The 16,904-nt window shown below is 43.4% G+C and overlaps 1 protein-coding gene across 7 annotated transcripts in view; it reads right to left on the reverse strand.

The window, feature by feature from the left end:
• Nucleotides 1-7,396: 7,396 nt before the first annotated feature.
• Nucleotides 7,397-16,904, reverse strand: part of FRMD1 (FERM domain containing 1) — a 72,069-nt gene continuing 62,561 nt past the window's right edge. For 5 of the 7 annotated variants that reach the window (XM_019479861.2, XM_019479860.2, XM_019479855.2 and 2 more), the window contains 4 exons: nucleotides 13,711-14,046; nucleotides 13,467-13,586; nucleotides 12,579-12,679; nucleotides 7,397-10,043 (listed from right to left, as the gene is read on the reverse strand). In XM_019479861.2, coding sequence (XP_019335406.1) covers nucleotides 9,756-10,043; nucleotides 12,579-12,679; nucleotides 13,467-13,586; nucleotides 13,711-14,046 — 845 coding nt within the window. In that variant the 3' untranslated portion in view covers nucleotides 7,397-9,755. The remainder of the gene's footprint in view (nucleotides 10,044-12,578; nucleotides 12,680-13,466; nucleotides 13,587-13,710; nucleotides 14,047-16,904) is intronic. The other 2 variants (XM_019479859.2, XM_014596848.3) reach the window with 2 other exon arrangements.

The following is a 16,904-nucleotide window of genomic DNA, read 5'->3' on the forward strand; positions in this document are numbered from 1 at the left end:
GTCCACTGCACATGTCCAAGCAAAACAGGCACCTTTTGGTTGCAGAGGTAAGTAGGATCTCTGCAGCTACACAAGATCACTCAGTTCAGATATTATCCCAGTGTCAGATATTATCCCAGTGTCCCCTCCATGTGGGGCTAGAAGCCCACATCCACTTAGACAACTGACAATGACTTGAGAAAGCATTACATCTGTATTTGCTGCATCCACTGGCCAGTCTCTACACTAAAAAGAGGGTAACCTTATTTGAGGCAAAACAGACAAGTTTTTAAGAATGCCTGTAATACTTAGCCAAGGCCTAAGACTGCTCCTGTGTGCATTCCTAACTTCCTACCATGTGCGTTGTAGCTATCATTGGATTCAATGCACACAGGGCACGTCTACATGAGCTAATTAGTTGCGCAGTAAACGTCTCCGTGCTTACGTGTGTGCCCGTAAGGCTGGAGTAAAGCAATTTACTCTGCAACAGGATAGCACTCGTAAATACAGGGACCGCAGACAGAAAGTAAGACATGGGCCCTGTGTCCCTTCACTCATCCACACAAGGGATGACTTACTCTGTTGCCCTACATCCATGACTTAACTTAGCTTAACGGGCCCCCCTTAGCCCCACCATGGCCTAAGGCCCTCGATAAGGGTCTTGATTGTTCACCTCTAAAATGGGCACTGGCTGCCGGAGCTGGTAATTATTGCAATGGCATTCAGAGACCTAAGTTAAGAAGCAAGTGGATATAAATCAAAACAAATATTTCTTACCTCAAATTATTTTTTGTATAGCAGTATACGTGTTTTCTCTTTGCATTACTTCCAAGATATTTACCAATATTTTGGATGTGGTTTAGACTTCAATTTCCTACACACATACCCAGTTACATCATTAGATATTAAAAAATAGCCGTTAGAGGGTGAAAGAAAAATAAAGGTTGACGGACACGTACTTAGAAAAAAAATAAGGACCGTAATTTTTAAGTGTAAACGTTAAGCAGACTTTAAAATACCACAGTTGCTGCTTTCAGCACCTTAAACTCAACTTCTCCTGTAGTCTGCTAGGCCTCCCAGATTAACAGCAGGGTTTTAAAATCATAGGTTCAGCTGGTTTTTCCTTTAATCCACAGGCTTTGACAAGCATCTCCTTCCAGAGCCGATTCCTACTCCAAACTGCCTTTAAGAGTGCAGCAACCAGAAGGACAGATATATTCCTTTATCTCTATCTGTGCAGACATGAGGAAACTGTGACAATGCTGAACCTTCTGGAGTTTGCCACACAATGGAATACAAAATTAAACAGTATTATCACTTTGCGTGCACAGCATTTCAGAGCATGTCAGCCTTCAGTTCCAGAAGTACAGACCAAAGGACACAAACCATCTATCTGCATGTGAGGAGTAGGAACTCTCCGAGGTGGGTTGCCTTTCAAAAATCACCTGGACAGGGCAGTCTGACCTGTGCGTGGGAGAGAAGCAAGGAAACTCATTTCTTTGTCACTTCCAGTCTATTACTCTCTTTTACCCTCTACTATCATCTTTCCATTTCTTAAGAATCCCCTGATCCTTGGTGAAGGAAACTTACTCTGTACATTCCACATTTTGTCCCATTTCATTATCCCCTACCCACCTTGAAGCTGAACATATATATGAACAGAAGGAGTCTGGATCAGCATCAAATAAGAGGAACCCTGTACCAGAGTTCTGCTTTATGCACAGTACCATGTTGCTGGCTTATAAGCAGCGGCAGCATCATACTGAAATTAAATGGAAAATCAACCCCCAGAACGTTATTGAAATAAAACCAACTGTGAAGAAGAATTGCCAGCCCCATCTGTGAAATTCAGATATTTTAAGGAGTTAAGGAGTAAGCAGAGGTCATTGAAGAGAGGCTGGGTTCCAAGAACTGGCCAGGGGAAGCTGTTGGCACAGCACGTAGTTGGTTTTAAAAATGTAATGCATTCTTTCATTTCTGGTTCGCTAATGAGGACTCAAAACTGGTGCCAGAAAGGCAAAGGCATTTCTCAAGGGAACATGAATACTGAAGTCAGTCTGAATCACTCTCCAGAAAAACCAAATGGCTGAAAACTGACAAATACTTCAGGAGCAGTTGAGGATTCTGAATAGAAAACCCTTGTAGCCAACTTTCTAAAAATCACTCCAGACTGAGCAAAGGTGATAGCCAATTACGCTAAGGAGATTGGCAGACATTCATTTAATGATGTGTTAGGATCTAATCCCAAATCCCAAAAGTCATGCCTCTTGCCACACCATATTTAGTCCATCATGTCACTGCAAACAGGGTGCAGAGCATGGGTTTGCAAGTGCTGGACAGGGGGAATCAACTGATTTCCCTCCTAGGAGTCTCTCCTCAACACTGGGGTCCCTGTGGCCAGGATGTCTAAAGTGCCTTGACTTTAAAATACAAGGCGTTTTAGAGCATCTTTTTCCACAGCTGTTTTGGAGCTGCAGGGCAAGGCAGTCAACCTGCAGCAGTCAGCCAAGGCAGACAACATCTAGCACTGTTTATGCAGTTAACATGTTAATTGCACCTTAAAACATGTGCCAGGGGCCTAAGAAAGGATACAGAAAAGCTTATCGAATCTGTAAATCTTTCTTTTTCAGCAGAGAGCAAGAAACTGAGAACTGTGGGCACTGACAGATTTGGGGGGGGGGGGGGCACCAAACAAAAATGTGCTTTATCAGAAGCAGCAGAGCATTAGTTCGACTTGGCTCTGCCACGTCTGTATAGATCACATGTTTCAACGGGGCTTTTTGGCACTTTTATTTAAAGCTGATTGAATCAGCTATTAGATAAAAGTGCCAAAAAAGCCCATTAAAGTGTCCAATCTATACAGACATTGGGAAGCCAGGTGCAACTAAGGCGCTGCCTCTTGTGGGCATGTGTTGAGTTTGGCATGGGAGCGTACCGAGTTCAAAGCGGTTTTTTCCCCCTCCCTGTCTGCAAGAAGCCACAGGCTTTAGACAAAATAGGGAAATAAATATCTAGAAAGCTGTTTTATGAGTTCCACCATATAAGGTTACAACTAAGATCTGATCTCTTCACAACTCTTAGGACTGTCCTCAGACGGCTTAAAAACGAATGAATGAACAAGCTGTTGCCAGGATGGCTTTGACTGCTTTAGAAAGTGCTAATATCCCTTGGGTTTGATTTGCTTCTCATTGCAGTGTGACAGGGTAAACCACTTGAACAACAGAGAACTTGTCTCCATATCAGACTTGGAGGAGGGAGGTGCTATTTGTTTTGAGAGGAAGTGGCATGGAATTGACATGAAATCAGTTGGTACTTGAGAGCGAGGACTGGTTTTGTTCACCCACCTTATAGAAGAGACCACCACATTCAATGATACAAACAACTAGAGCATAACAATCCCACTGCTGACTTAAAGGGAAGAAGGAAATTAGCTTGTGTGATGCCCCAGTTTTCCTTTCATCTTCAGATTTCCAGCATTTTGGGGCAGAAAGAAGAACAGACTTGGGTGAGATAGGTAAGCTAAGAAGTATCATAGCTTTCTCCCAGCCTATGTTGTTAGAAGAGCGCCAACACTAGAGCACAGCTGGGAGTCAGATTAAAACAACTTTCACTGTTTCATATTGTCTCCCATTTTCACATTACCTTCAGTATTGAGCTAGGAGGGGATTTGGCTCTAGACAACTGACTCTCTTCCTTACCATAGTTTATTCTTACTCTCTTTTATTCAGAGCTCTAAGCCCAGCATGTATTCTCAGCAGAAAAGCTTTTCTGCCCTCAAAACCATTCAGAATTGAAAAGACAGTGTGCAATGTGCTTATATAATTGCAATACTTAACATCTGCCCAAACTGATCATGGGAGAGACAGTGGTGCCATATTCTTTGCTGAGACATAACGCTCTAAAAGGGACAGCTGTTCACTGTTGCTAGAAGACATCTGTAGCTCAAGTAGCAGTTCTCAAGGACCTCAAAGGCCACGTCCACATGAGTGCGGGGGGGGGGGGGGGGGTGCCTTTGCAGCTGCACAAATAGTAATGGCACAAATTTGTGCCGCAGTGCACACCTCTGCCTGTGCGCTTTGCAGTGGGACACATTGCCCGGCTGCTCCATGTACTGGGGTGGAGGGGGCTGGCTGGGGCACAAGGTGCCTCAACAGGGGCTAGCCATCCCTTGTGCTGAGGCACCCTGTGCTCTGGCCAGCTGGGGAGCAGCACATGGAGGTGGAGAAGCAGTCAGCCCTAGGCTGCCTGCTCCTCCATCACCGCATGCTGCACAGCCCCTATGCTGAGACGCCCTTAGCTCCAGCCCGCTGCTCCCTGCCTGGCTGAGGTGCAGCGCAGCACAGTGTGCCTTGCATGGGGGGGGATCCATGTGCCTCAGCGCAGGGCTGCTTGCTCCCCGTCTCCATGCGCACTGCACCCCAGCCAGCTAGGGAGACTGACTCAGACATTTAAAAAGTATGGGCAAGTTGTGTTGATTTTTTTCTTTGTGGCTGTATTTAAATGCAGGGAGCCACTGGCTGGGGCCCAGGGTGGCTCAGCACAGGCACTCGTGTGTGGAGATGGGAGAGCAAGCAGCCTGCTGCCTTGTCCCTGCATTTGTCCCCCCATCCACCACTACGGTGTGGTTTGCATTGCTTTTTCCCCCCGCAGGTTTTTGAGTGGGGTTTTTTCCCCCCCCCCCGCCTACTGGGAAATCCCAGTAGCAAATTTTGCCCCAGTGCTGAAAATTAGCACCTTGCACTGATTAAGGGGCAACTCGTGTGGTTTGTGGCACCGCCTGTCTGGATCCAGCTGAAGGGTTTAAAAGCAGCCATGAAGAAAAATGTCAACAGAACTTGCCTGGACCTTTTAAAAGTCTTAATCAAGCTATGGACAAATGCTTTGAGAAAAGAAAAAAAAAAATCTTAATTTTTGTCCATACTGCTTTCTTTAGTGCTCATCTGTAAGTAGGGACACTGTGATTCTCACTCTCTCTATCCTTACCTCAGGCCATGTGCCAGTAGAAAAGATTGCAGCATGGCTGTCCCTTAGACTCCAAGATATATGCTAACACACCAGAGTTTCTGCTTCGCCTTTTAGTCCCTGCTTTTTCAAACTGCTAATTATATTCAGCCTTAGACTCTGAAGATAAATAAGTTCAGTGGTCCCCAGAGAGTCCCAAGTAGTAGTTCACAGCATCACACCAAGCACACAAGTCTTGGCACAGTTGACATCATGTGTCCATAGTGCCTCAGACCTTAGCTAGAAAAAAAATATCTGACTCATCCATTTTGGAACAGGCGACATACTCCAGGTCAGTCAGTGGTTACTGTCAACTCTCAGCTCTTTTGCCTCCACTAAATATACACAGTGAACTTTAGTCTGACCACATGCACATCACTTAGTTGCAGGCCTGCCATGAGCATAAATGGTTTACATTAGAGACAAGTTTGCTTTCTATTATTTTCTTGTCCAGAATCAGTAGAAACAACAATATGTGGCACTTTATCTCAGCAGGAGAAGAGGAGTGAAACAAATCTACGTGGCCATCCCTTCTTATTTCACAACTTATTTAGTGGATCCCATACTTTCATAGGAGTCTACCTATACGATGGAATGTATATTATTGTTGCCCAGTGCATCCTGACAATATATTTATATTGCAAAGAGAAAAGAGCAGCAGTGAAGACTGAGTTAAGCAAGAAAACACTAGTAGTACTGAAAGAAGTAGTGCGTAAGAGCTGTGTAGGGCAGTATTACTATGGCACCTTTCCCACTGAAGCCACTTACCATGGTACTTACCATAACAGGGGATTACGCCCTGTTGTTCCAATTGCATCAATAAGTGCAATTGTTCAACATAGCCTAGTCCAAACCCAGAGGATGAATTGTGCAGACAAGATAACAGAAGGATTGTAAAAACAAAGCTTAAGATTTGTCATCAAAAGGTGAAGCTGGTAGAGGAACTGGAGGGGCGGGGAAGAGGATGGGAGAGCAAAATTACAAGTAAGGGAAAATCCTACAGACAGCAGCCAGCCCCCAGACCGAGAACAGACCAAAACGCTGAAACAGACTCAAGGGATCACATCTCAAGCCTAGGAACAGGCATAATTTTTTACTGGACTGCCTGTGCTCACCTTTAACTAGATACCTAAAGAGTCCATCTTTTTTTTTTTTAAATGCATTGTCCATCCTTGTACAGCTGCTCACTGCAGCGAGGACTGCATAAGGGACCTGACCGAATTACAGAGCTCCTGCTGGGAGCCGCGTTTGTGACTGGCTGTAGAACTACACCAGTGCCCTCTTGTGCTTTGAAGGGACAATGCCAGTCACTCCTAACAGCACATTTAGAGAGACCAAGAAGGGCATATTTTTGAGGGAAAAATTATTTGTTTCAAGTGCCAGCCTGGAAAGGCAGGCCAGGTTCTTTGGGTAGATGCAATATCTTTTATTAGACCAACTAAACAGTTGGAAAAAAATTTCTTTGCTAGCTTTCGGGCACAAACACCCTTAGTCAGGCCTGAAGAAGGGTGCTTGTGCCCGAAAGCTTGCAATTAAAGAATTGTTTTTGCAAAAATCTAGTTGGTCTCATACACGATATCACCTCTACCATGAGTTTTGATTCCTTTTGCCTTTAGACCAATATGGCTATAACCTGGATACCTTAGTCAGGCAGGTGTTTGTGCCTGAAAGCTTGCAAAGAACTTTTTTCCAACTACGTATTTAGTTGGTCTAATAAAAGCCATCACATCTACCCGAAGAACCTTGTCTGCCTATGGCCTTAGACCAACACAGCTACAACCAACAACCCTGCAGCATGGAAAGGAGATTTTGAGTTGATAGTACAGTGAAAGAAGTAGCAGGTCAGCAAGGGTCATAATCATTCTCTCTCTCATTTCTTATTGCTTTGCTAGACTGGAGGTGTGGAAAGAAATGGGGGAGAAATCACTGCTACTCTCAGTCAGGCTGGAATGCACCCTCTCCCCCAGCGCTGGCTCTGCCCACTTTGCTGAAGTTATTGAAGAAATGAGATGGGCTCTAGCAAGCAAAGAAACCTCATTACTATTTGGACACAGACTATCTCCCAGGGGTAGGGTGACATGTGCCGGTTTGACTGTGACAGTCCCAGATTCTGTAGGCCAGTCCTGGCTGGCTAGTCAAAAGTCCTGGGCCAAAATCTGGTGGGGAGGTGGAGCAGCATGGTGTAACAGGCAGGTAGGGGGCAGGTGCTGCTGTGTGGGAGCAAGGAATGTAGAGACCTCAGATATGGCATCTTAGATAGGGTAATCACACGTCCTCCCACCGTGCTTGTTTGGGTTAGTGTCTAATGTGCATACAAACACACTATGAAAATGGTCATGAGCTACTAAATGCAGCTTCTCACCCCAAGTACCTCTAGAGAAAGCATTATGTGCACATGCCCCCTAAAACAGCCACATTCTTATTCTAGCCATCCTTTATTATGTTTGTCCATATAATCATATATATTTTATTTGTATACAAAAATTCCTTTCATGGAAAGGAGAAACATTTGCCATTAAAATAGAGCGATTATGCCAAGAGTATATTACAACTGTACAACCCCCCCAAAAATCTACAGCAGCTAGTTACAGAATATCAGTAGATAAATGCTTATTTTACCCCTACCACAGCTAATCTTAAATGAACTAATAAAGTAGAACTTCTAAATTTAAAAAAACAAGATACAATACTAGTAAGAACAGTAATATCATACTAATACAAAAGCTTGCATAATAGATATTCACAGTGTTTGTAAGATACAGGTTGAATTGCTCACCATCTAGGTAAGAAAAAAATGGGTCTTTTCTCCCCTTTGTATACATCTGTGATCCTGCATCTATAGTAAAGGAGAACTGTACAGTCCCACAAGAGAAGACAACCCATAATTTGGAGTTATATCACTCACCACTATGAATAAATAAAGATATATATACACATATATATATACACATATATATATATATATATATATATATATATATATATATATATATATATATATATATACACACACATATACACACACACACACACACACACACACACACACACACGTAAACACGTATGCATACACACCAGTAGTATGCAGCAGATTCACATTCAAGATTTATCAATTTTTTAAAGAAATAAAAAAGGTTTCACCAGTTTCTGTAAGCCAGAGAAGCTAAACAGATAGCACTTGAAGAGTGGTAGCAATAGTTTAAAATCTGTATAGAAATACTGTTTTCTCATAGTCATACTAAAAGTTACTGGGACCTTGTTCCAACACAAAAATCAATTATAAAATGTAAAACTTTCCAATTCTAATAGCTTCATCTTTTTAATACAAACAGATCAATACAATACAAAAGGTTCCTAAGTCATTATGATGACATTTTGCATTCTTTGTGCTTCCTTGTTGGTTTGTTTTTTTCAAAATTGGTGGTCTCAGAAGTGGATTTATGAAACTTGTATTAGTAACAGAACCTGTCTCAGAAGTGGCAGTGGTTGTCCCATGCCCTCTTTCCCAAGTGCTGCTGGTTGTAGAAAAGGGAAGACATAACACAGAACCAAGTAAAGACAGACAGCCTCCCTCTTGTGACATGGATAGGAGTAGTTGTTTTTTTTGTCACATAGCATAATCCTCTCAGAGCCTTCTACATTCACCCCAAATACACACAATGAATCAACTATAAACACAACATCAGGAACCCTAGATTGTCTTCCATCCCCCTATGAATGCACTAACCAAAGCTATTATTGGACACTATCACTGGCTACTCTAGCCACCCCCCAAAATCTACTTCCTCCATGTGTGCCTCCCAAAATGAGAAAGTGAATTCATAGAGAATTCTTTATGACCCAAGTAGAGGTGATCATGCCTGAACATGCACACTTTAGTCGCACTTCCTTCATGAGGAGCCAATCAATTAGCATGCTTATGTTATTTCTTTGGGAAAATAAACTCTTGGAAGCACTGGACTCATTTCCTAAACAACTTAAGGATGAGTAATGTGTTTTAGGAATCAACACTAGCAGGTCCGTGGTCATGTTAAGGGACTGACAGTTCCTAGCATGTTGCTCTGAAATGCAATTAAAACAGAAATACATTTGGTTGTAAGTTAAAGGGAAGAAAACTAAGAAAACTCCCAGGGCAGCTGACGTTGCACCGGGCAAAGTTAAAGGCACAACTTCCATTCATTTTCAAGAAAGCAGCACCTTCTATAGCACAGACGTTTAGCACTTCCACCACACTTGCAGAGGGACTAAGATGTACTGCAGGAGAAAACTGACAGCTGTCAGCACCCTGCAGGAAAAGTGAACTCAGTGACCAAAACGTTGGACTTGAGTGCTAACAGCATGAAATACGAGGGAACGCCAGGAAATACAATGTTTCTTTTTTAGATCCATGTGGAATCAGCAGTCCTTCACGTAATTAAATGGCTTATTAAACAAATTAGGTGTTTGGATCCATCTGTCTTCTGGTATTTAAAAAAAAAAAAAAAGTAGCATCAATGCTCATGGTGCAGGCCACTTTAGTTTTGTGCTGAGTAAAAAGACAGATATTTTAGTCCCAGCATATGTTAAAAAAATAAAGTGCTACTCTAATTCATTTGCACTTCAGTCAGGTTTGTAGGTTATGACACTACCTAAGAGATCACTTGACAAGGGAACAAGGTGGTTTATGGTCACCTGTAAGAACCAAAGTGATTACATCATGTGTTAGTGAGGTATATATAACATCTTTCATTACCAAGATAAGCTGTCCCATGCTTTAAGAGCTCCCCAAAACCTGACTACACCACAAACTCTTCTGGGAGCTGGTCTTCTCCCAAAAGATCCAGTGACAGGCAGTTCATGGATCTCTTGCCATAGAGGGCAGACTTGGTTTTGCAGTCTGTCGTGGAGTAAACGCAACCATAGCTGGCCAACTTATCCTCCAGAGCACAGCCAAATGTGTAGCTGTGGGATGTGTCCGAAGATAACATGGTGCTTACTGGTGGATGCCGATGTTTATAAAGACGGATATCATCCAAACTCTGGCTGTGCTGGTCTGGGCAGTTCCTCCCCTTGGGCTGTCCCACCTGCCAGGTCAGTAAGACATGCATGAGAAAATGGTTGTGCGCTCAGGAACAGCCCTCATATAGCTTAGAGATGCTCACTACTACTGCTTATCAGATGTTCAAAGTGTTCCAAGTTCCCTCAAACCAACCCCATCAGGTTTCCTAAAAACATTTTTTTAATGATGCTGTGGGGCATTAGGAAACTGAATTCAGTCAGCTGCCCTTTTATTTCCTCCAGCTTCTGATCTCTGTGTGCTGCATCCCCAGTCCTGATTACAAGGAATGAAGCATTTGACAGGACTAACGACTGGCTGAAATGACACTTTTTGGCAGAGCTGGTCTGGTCAGCCACTGGCAAGATATTTAAAAATAAATAAATAAATAAATAAATAATTAAATAAAAGGAAGAAAAAATTATTAGAACATTAAAACGTTACAAGGTAAAGCACTGAAGTGACGGTGTAGCTGTGATGGTCCAGGAGGTATGAGAAGCCAGAGTTCACGGGTGGAATCTTTTACTGGACTGACTACATGGGTGGCAGACATTTAGACGAGCTTTCAAGTATTGCCGTATCTTTCCTCAGGTTTGTGATAAAAGATAAAAAAGGAAGGTTCAGAAAACACTTTGAAAGTGTTGGGCTAATGTGCCGAAATTCTATACAAGTGCCAAGAAGAGTCAATTAACAGATTATAGGAAAAAATGGAAAAAACAAAAGTGAACCAATAGTAATAGTAATTTTTAGAGGCATGTTTAGTCTTGCAGAAGCAGCAGCAACTTGGCCTTTATTGATGAATTACTGATCAGCTGAAACACTGCCCAACTCTACCAGCTGATCTTTACTGTCCTGGGTTTTATATAAATTATTCCTGAAATTAACTCTAGGATTAATTTTAGGAATATTAAGCCAAACTAATTTTTCAGTTCATTAGATCTCTTCCCCACGTAGTGCCAGAAGAGATCATAGTGAAAATGCACACGTGACAGAGATTTCAAAAGCACTTAGCCTTTGGCTTGTTTGCTTGCAAAGGCAAAAAATAGGAGCAGTTAGCCACCCACAGCACAGTTCTGCTGAAAGGCTAGCCATAATGCACTTGTTCATTTGCACACCATGTAAATAAGTTCCAAAGCAAGTAGCATACTGATCATTCATGTTATATGACCACATATGTCATCTGACCACATTTTAACCATAGGTTAAAAGAAGTAGCTATGAGAAAAGTGTTACAGAAATATTCTTATAAAAACTTAAAAGGTATCAGAATTTGGAACGGCATGCTGACTAATGGTAGAAAGGACTGTAAATGTGCATAGCAAAAAAAAAAAAAGAGACTGACTGTAAAAAGACCCCCTTATTCAAGGTATCTTCTCCCTATGTGTTTGAGCCACTTAAATTCAGTGCAGTCACAGGATTTTGAAATAGTCTCACATATTAAAAAAAATTCCAATTGGTGATTTAAAAACAAAACAAAAAAACTGTTGACACTATGTCCAGGAAAAGAAAAGAAGAGAGTCATCTTGGGTAAAAAGGCCAAGAAGTAAATTGCAGACCCTGCAAATTAGAGGGAAGAGAGAGAGAGAAGCAGGTGCCCTCTTTCTAGCTGGTCCATTTGATCTGGTGTGTCACACAGGTAATAAACAGAGAACCTCACAATAGCAGAGTCACTTCCATGCTTTTTTCCTTCTAACTACAGCCACGCTTCGAAAAATAAAGTTGAGAGAGGACTGTAAATAAAAGATTTTTCTCATGGAGCAGCACAGACTTGCTTCCTATACAATGGGCATGTCTACACGTGCTCCTACAGCACCGTCATTACTGCGCCATCATTTAGTACTTCCTTTTGAAAGGAAGGTACTTTTGAAACTACTAAATGACAGTGCAGTAACAGTCTGTACTGTGCCGCACTGGCAGTGCATGGTTATTTTTAGACCCAATGTCACCGTAGCAAGGCACTATACCGAAGAAGGATGTCGCTATGGCGACGTAGCTGTGATGGCATGGTTTATGCCTGCCAACGCTACGTGGCCATAGCATATTGCTACTGTGACGTAGCATCATGTTTAGATACGCCACTATGTGCCCTTTTGCTCTGCATAGTTTCCTTTTCACAGAAGTTGGAAAGGAAAAAAAAAAGATGTAATTTTTTTTTTTTTTTTAGAAGCACACAACAATCAAAGAACAAGTTGTGACTAGAGATGAAGCAAAACCGGACCCACAGATTTGAATCTCTTGTAACTTCAGGAGTTTGGAAAAGATGGAGTTTGCATCTCAGATCCAAACCCAATTGTATGCTCTTGACTTTAGGTTGGGATCCAAACCATGAAGTCGCCCGTTTTCTCCGCTGTCTAGCAGCGTAAACATCAGAAAAAGACAGCTTGCAAGATTTCAGTGTTGCTTACTTCAAAACTTTCTAAATCCAAATGCTGCTTCCACATTCAACTTCTAGTAGAAATCAGTGGCTAACAGCTGGTCTCAATTATTCCTGTGTAAATCCAGTATCACCTTAGTGCTCTGATTTAAAGCAGTGCAAATTAGACTATTGTATGGATCGACCCACCTGACCGTTTTTCCTTCTCACCTGGTGAAGGGATTCCACACTTTGACCTCTCATTTTTATCAATGTGACTTGTACCACAGAGAGAGACTTCTGATTAATGGCTGCAGAGAAGAAAAATGAAGCAGAGATCATTATAAATTTGCACAGGTTTGTGGGAAAATACCACACTTCCTCAAATAATTATGCCCAACTAGTTCTGTATCATCCAAACCAGAAAGTCACTTGACTGTTACCTGCAAAAGCCAGTGAGCTCTGCTCTCTAATATTCATGTATCTTTAACTTTAGTATTGATTCCAAAGTTCATAATTAGAAAGACAGCATTATAAGGGCTATATTTCTTTCTATTGGTTGGTTTCCTCGTCATTCCAATCTCACCCTCTTTTAGGTGACAGACTGATAAAACTTTTAGGGCCAGAGAGAATCACTGGAATCATTTAATTTGGACTTCCTGAATACTACAGACCACAGAACCTCACCCAGCCATTGCTGCATCTAGCTTAGCAACTGCTTTTTCTGCAGTAAATTATATATGGCAAGCTAAATTCTTTGGTTACCAAAGTTTTAAAAAGTTTTCAAGAATCTCTCTCTGCGCTGTCACTTGAATAAAGCCCAATTACATTTTTGGATAAGCTGAAGGGGAAAAAAAAACAGGCCAGCAGGGAAGACAATAGTGCAACAGGGTCTACCATTTTACACTTCTATATAACCTGACTTCAAATTTTGTCTCGAAGTCATAAAAGGAGACAACAACTGTAAAGCAGAGCTGATTACACCTCCCTACCTGCTGCTTAAGCTTCTCATTTGGATTATGCTGCACTTGCCAACCTTGAGAAACACTTCATGAAACCTTAAGAGAATCACCACGTGAATAGAGAAGACTCCCTCACCTGGGCAACTAGCAGTGTCTAGAGCCAGAGGATGACTTTCCTCAGCCGCCCGCATCTGGTTTCTCTCTAAAGGAGCATCAACAGGCATCTCCTCTAGCTCGTCCACAGTCAGTTCAACCTCTGCAAGAGACGAGAGAGCTGTTAATATCATCTTTCTGCCCTTCCAAGCCATTTTAAAATGTCATTACTTCCTTGTTCTGCTGCCAAAGAAGGCTGCTACCACCTAAAGTTCTCTACTCCTCACCACCATCTTGAGAATCATCTTCAGCTCTCCCTTTGCTTCCGCTGTCAATGCCAGAGCTGCCATAGCTGATGGTTGAGCTACATGATTTTTCCTTTCGATGTACCCGATCGATGCTGAAGGGCTCATCCACTGACATTTCCACTGATATCCGGTGCCTTGAGTCAGCCTCAATGCCCGATGTGTGCGAGCTGCCATGGCTCCCTGTGGACTGGCGAGACAGACGATTGTTCCTCCCACTGCCCCCACTGCTGCCACTGCCATGGGAATGCTTATCCGATGGGTCAAGGTCCATTTCCAGAGTGTCACTGATATAGGATTCCCGATAACGTTTCTTCTCTGCACAGTCAAGAAAGAAAGAACCAAAAGAGGTTAAACAAAGTTAGCCAAGAGCAAGAGTCAAGGCAAAGGAACTCAGTCAGTTCTGGGATCTGAGTGAAACCATGTTCAAGAAGGGGTAGGACTCCCAATAAAGGAGTTTATCTTGCATTTAATATGGGACCATAGCATCTACTGCTTTTCCAGTGCAACAACCTGGTATGGACTGTGGGGTTTTTGCCTTCCTCCGTAGAGGGGGGCATGGCCCTTTACCTGGGATTTCCTGAGCATATATTAACAACCTTTTATAGAAGCAGGATGTTGGCTGCCATGGTTCCCCTGGTTTACCTGTGGCAGGTTAGGGTGTTAGGTCTTGTTGTGCCAGGGTTGGTAGTGGTTTTACAAGGAGTTTAGATTATGGATTTGTATAGGATGGTTTGGACAGGGATCTTGCCTCAGGCAGGGGACTGGACTAGGTGACCTCTGTAGGTCTCTTCTAGGTGGAATTGGATGAAAGAGTGGCACCATCAACCTGAGAATATAATTTTGACTGAGGCCCTCTCCACAACTTTCTAGAGAGAGTTCTGGGATGACAGGGACAGAGGACAGGAAGGGATGGAGGCAGTCTTGTTATTCTAGGCAACATCATACGATCCCTCTCATATATGTATTAAGTATCATTCATCTTGAAACTAGCTAGGCTTCCATTGTTCCCACTGCTCGTATTAAAAGGCAGTGCACTGAGGGTTAGAAACCTCCTTCTTAAAACTTCCTGTCTGAATTTATTCATGGCCATTTTACACAAATTTATTCTTGTGCCAGCACTGTCCTGCCCTTCCAGTCCAATTCTTGGCATTTATTTCCCCAAAGTATTTCTGGACAAGTCATGCCCACTGTCAACCTCTATCCTGCAAGGCAAAACAAGTCAAGCTCTTCTAGTCTCCACTCACAAGACAGCCTCCCCATTCCTCACACCTGTTTCAATCCGAGTTCATCTTCCTTGAACCTGAGTGACCCTAACCACACAAAGTATTCCAGATGGGGTCACCCCCATTCCTTGCACAAAAAGACTAAAACTTCACTTGCTAGGATCACGTTTGCCTCTCTCACACATGCACTGCATTGAGGACTAATGGCTGAGACGCATCTAATTCACCCTGGGCCTTTCTCAAATGTAGCCCAACAAGATGGGAATGCTCTGCCTTTTGTTGTTTGCCTGAAGAAAATGGTGGGTTACAAATCACTGATTGAGAAAGGTTTCTGACAGATACTGCTATTGGGTAGAGATCTCATTTGTGACCACCCCAAGGTTTGGATGAGGGGCAGGGTCTGGAGCCTGGCCCCATCACTCCCCTGACCCCATTCTCAAACACTTAGTTTTGAATGGAGGAATCAGTCCTTGAACATAAGGGGTCCATATTTTCCTCTATAGTAGAATAAAGGGCCTGAAAAAGGGCAGGTTCTCTTCAGCCAGCCATGCTCCACATCTGGTCTATCAATCCCCAATGTAAAAAAGAGGTTGAGGGAAAAAACCTGCCTAAGATGATTTGTTCCATCTACGCAGGGGACCATGGTCAGGAGCCTTACTTCAGGGTGCCCTTATGACTACTGTAGGTAATATGACAGGCAATACTGAAGCCCAGAATCAGAACGTGCCAAGCATCATCTCCACCTACTGTACTCACCCAGTGCCTCATCACCACAGGATCTGGGTGCCTCGCAATCTTTAGCATATTCACGTTGGGACACGCTAAAGACTTGCCATTATCACCATATTACAGGGAATGAGCAAAACCATAGAGGGACTGAGTGAGTGACAGGGGAGACCTGGTACTGTTAACAGTCTGGGCCAAGCACTGTTAGCAAGTGTTTTGATGGCCTGCTTTTAGAGGAGACCACGGTTCATATCTCAAGTCAGGCTAATCTGTCTGTGCCTCACCCCTGACCAATGAGATTAGGCAGCAAAACTCACCTCTCAAGTCTCCCATTCTGACAGCACAATAACAAAGGGAGGCAGCAGGTGGCCCATTTCCATCTACCTCACCTGAAGGCTCGCTAAACCCTAAAGCTGACCCCAACCCACCTTCCTTCAGCCACCTAGAAATGGAAACTGATCACCATCAAAACTTGCCAGGCACCGCTCAGCGAGTCAGTGCTGGTCCCAGAACAGGCTTGTCCGTATATAAGCTACCACCACATTCTTCGCTTCCTGCTGTCCCCTACCCACACTCTAATACAATAAAGAGCTTCATCCATCTGGCTGTCTGCCCCTAATGCTCTTGGTGCACTCCGATTGGTTACTGAAACAACCAGAGTGCTCCAAGAGCGTTACAGACAGGAGGTGGCAGTGACAGCGCCCCACCATGATGGTGGGAATGGAGCGGGGGGGGGCGAGGCCAGTGCCCCCCCCAACCCTGGAGGCAGTGGCAGCACAGGGAGCTGGCAGAGGGGATGGCAGGGCAAGCTTCCCCCCAGCCCTGCTCCTGGGAGGCAGCAGCAGCATGGGGGTGGGGGGAGGTGGGACGGGGACTTAGGGTTAGCAAGCTTCTCCCCCCTCCATTCCACCTGCCTCCCCACCAATCATTCTTGACATGCTAGTATACGCATAAGCACACAATACTCAGGAATGCTAGCCACCTCAGACCTGTCACTGCCGATAAATACTGGGCTCAACTGCACACATTGTATAACTGAGATTAGTGGAAGAGAGGAATGTAAACCCTAGAGTAAGAAGGTATGGCACTGGTAAGGAAAAGGAACAAAGAAGAAAAAAAAAAAAAGAGTGAGCTTGAATCAGAGAATTGGGTGGGTGCCTGGCTCACTGCATCTCATCTTTCCCAAGTGCGCAGTAGACTGACAACTAAATCAACTGAAGTCCT

Source organism: Alligator mississippiensis, chromosome 1 (assembly GCF_030867095.1).
Source record: "Alligator mississippiensis isolate rAllMis1 chromosome 1, rAllMis1, whole genome shotgun sequence".
Taxonomy (NCBI): domain Eukaryota; kingdom Metazoa; phylum Chordata; order Crocodylia; family Alligatoridae; genus Alligator; species Alligator mississippiensis.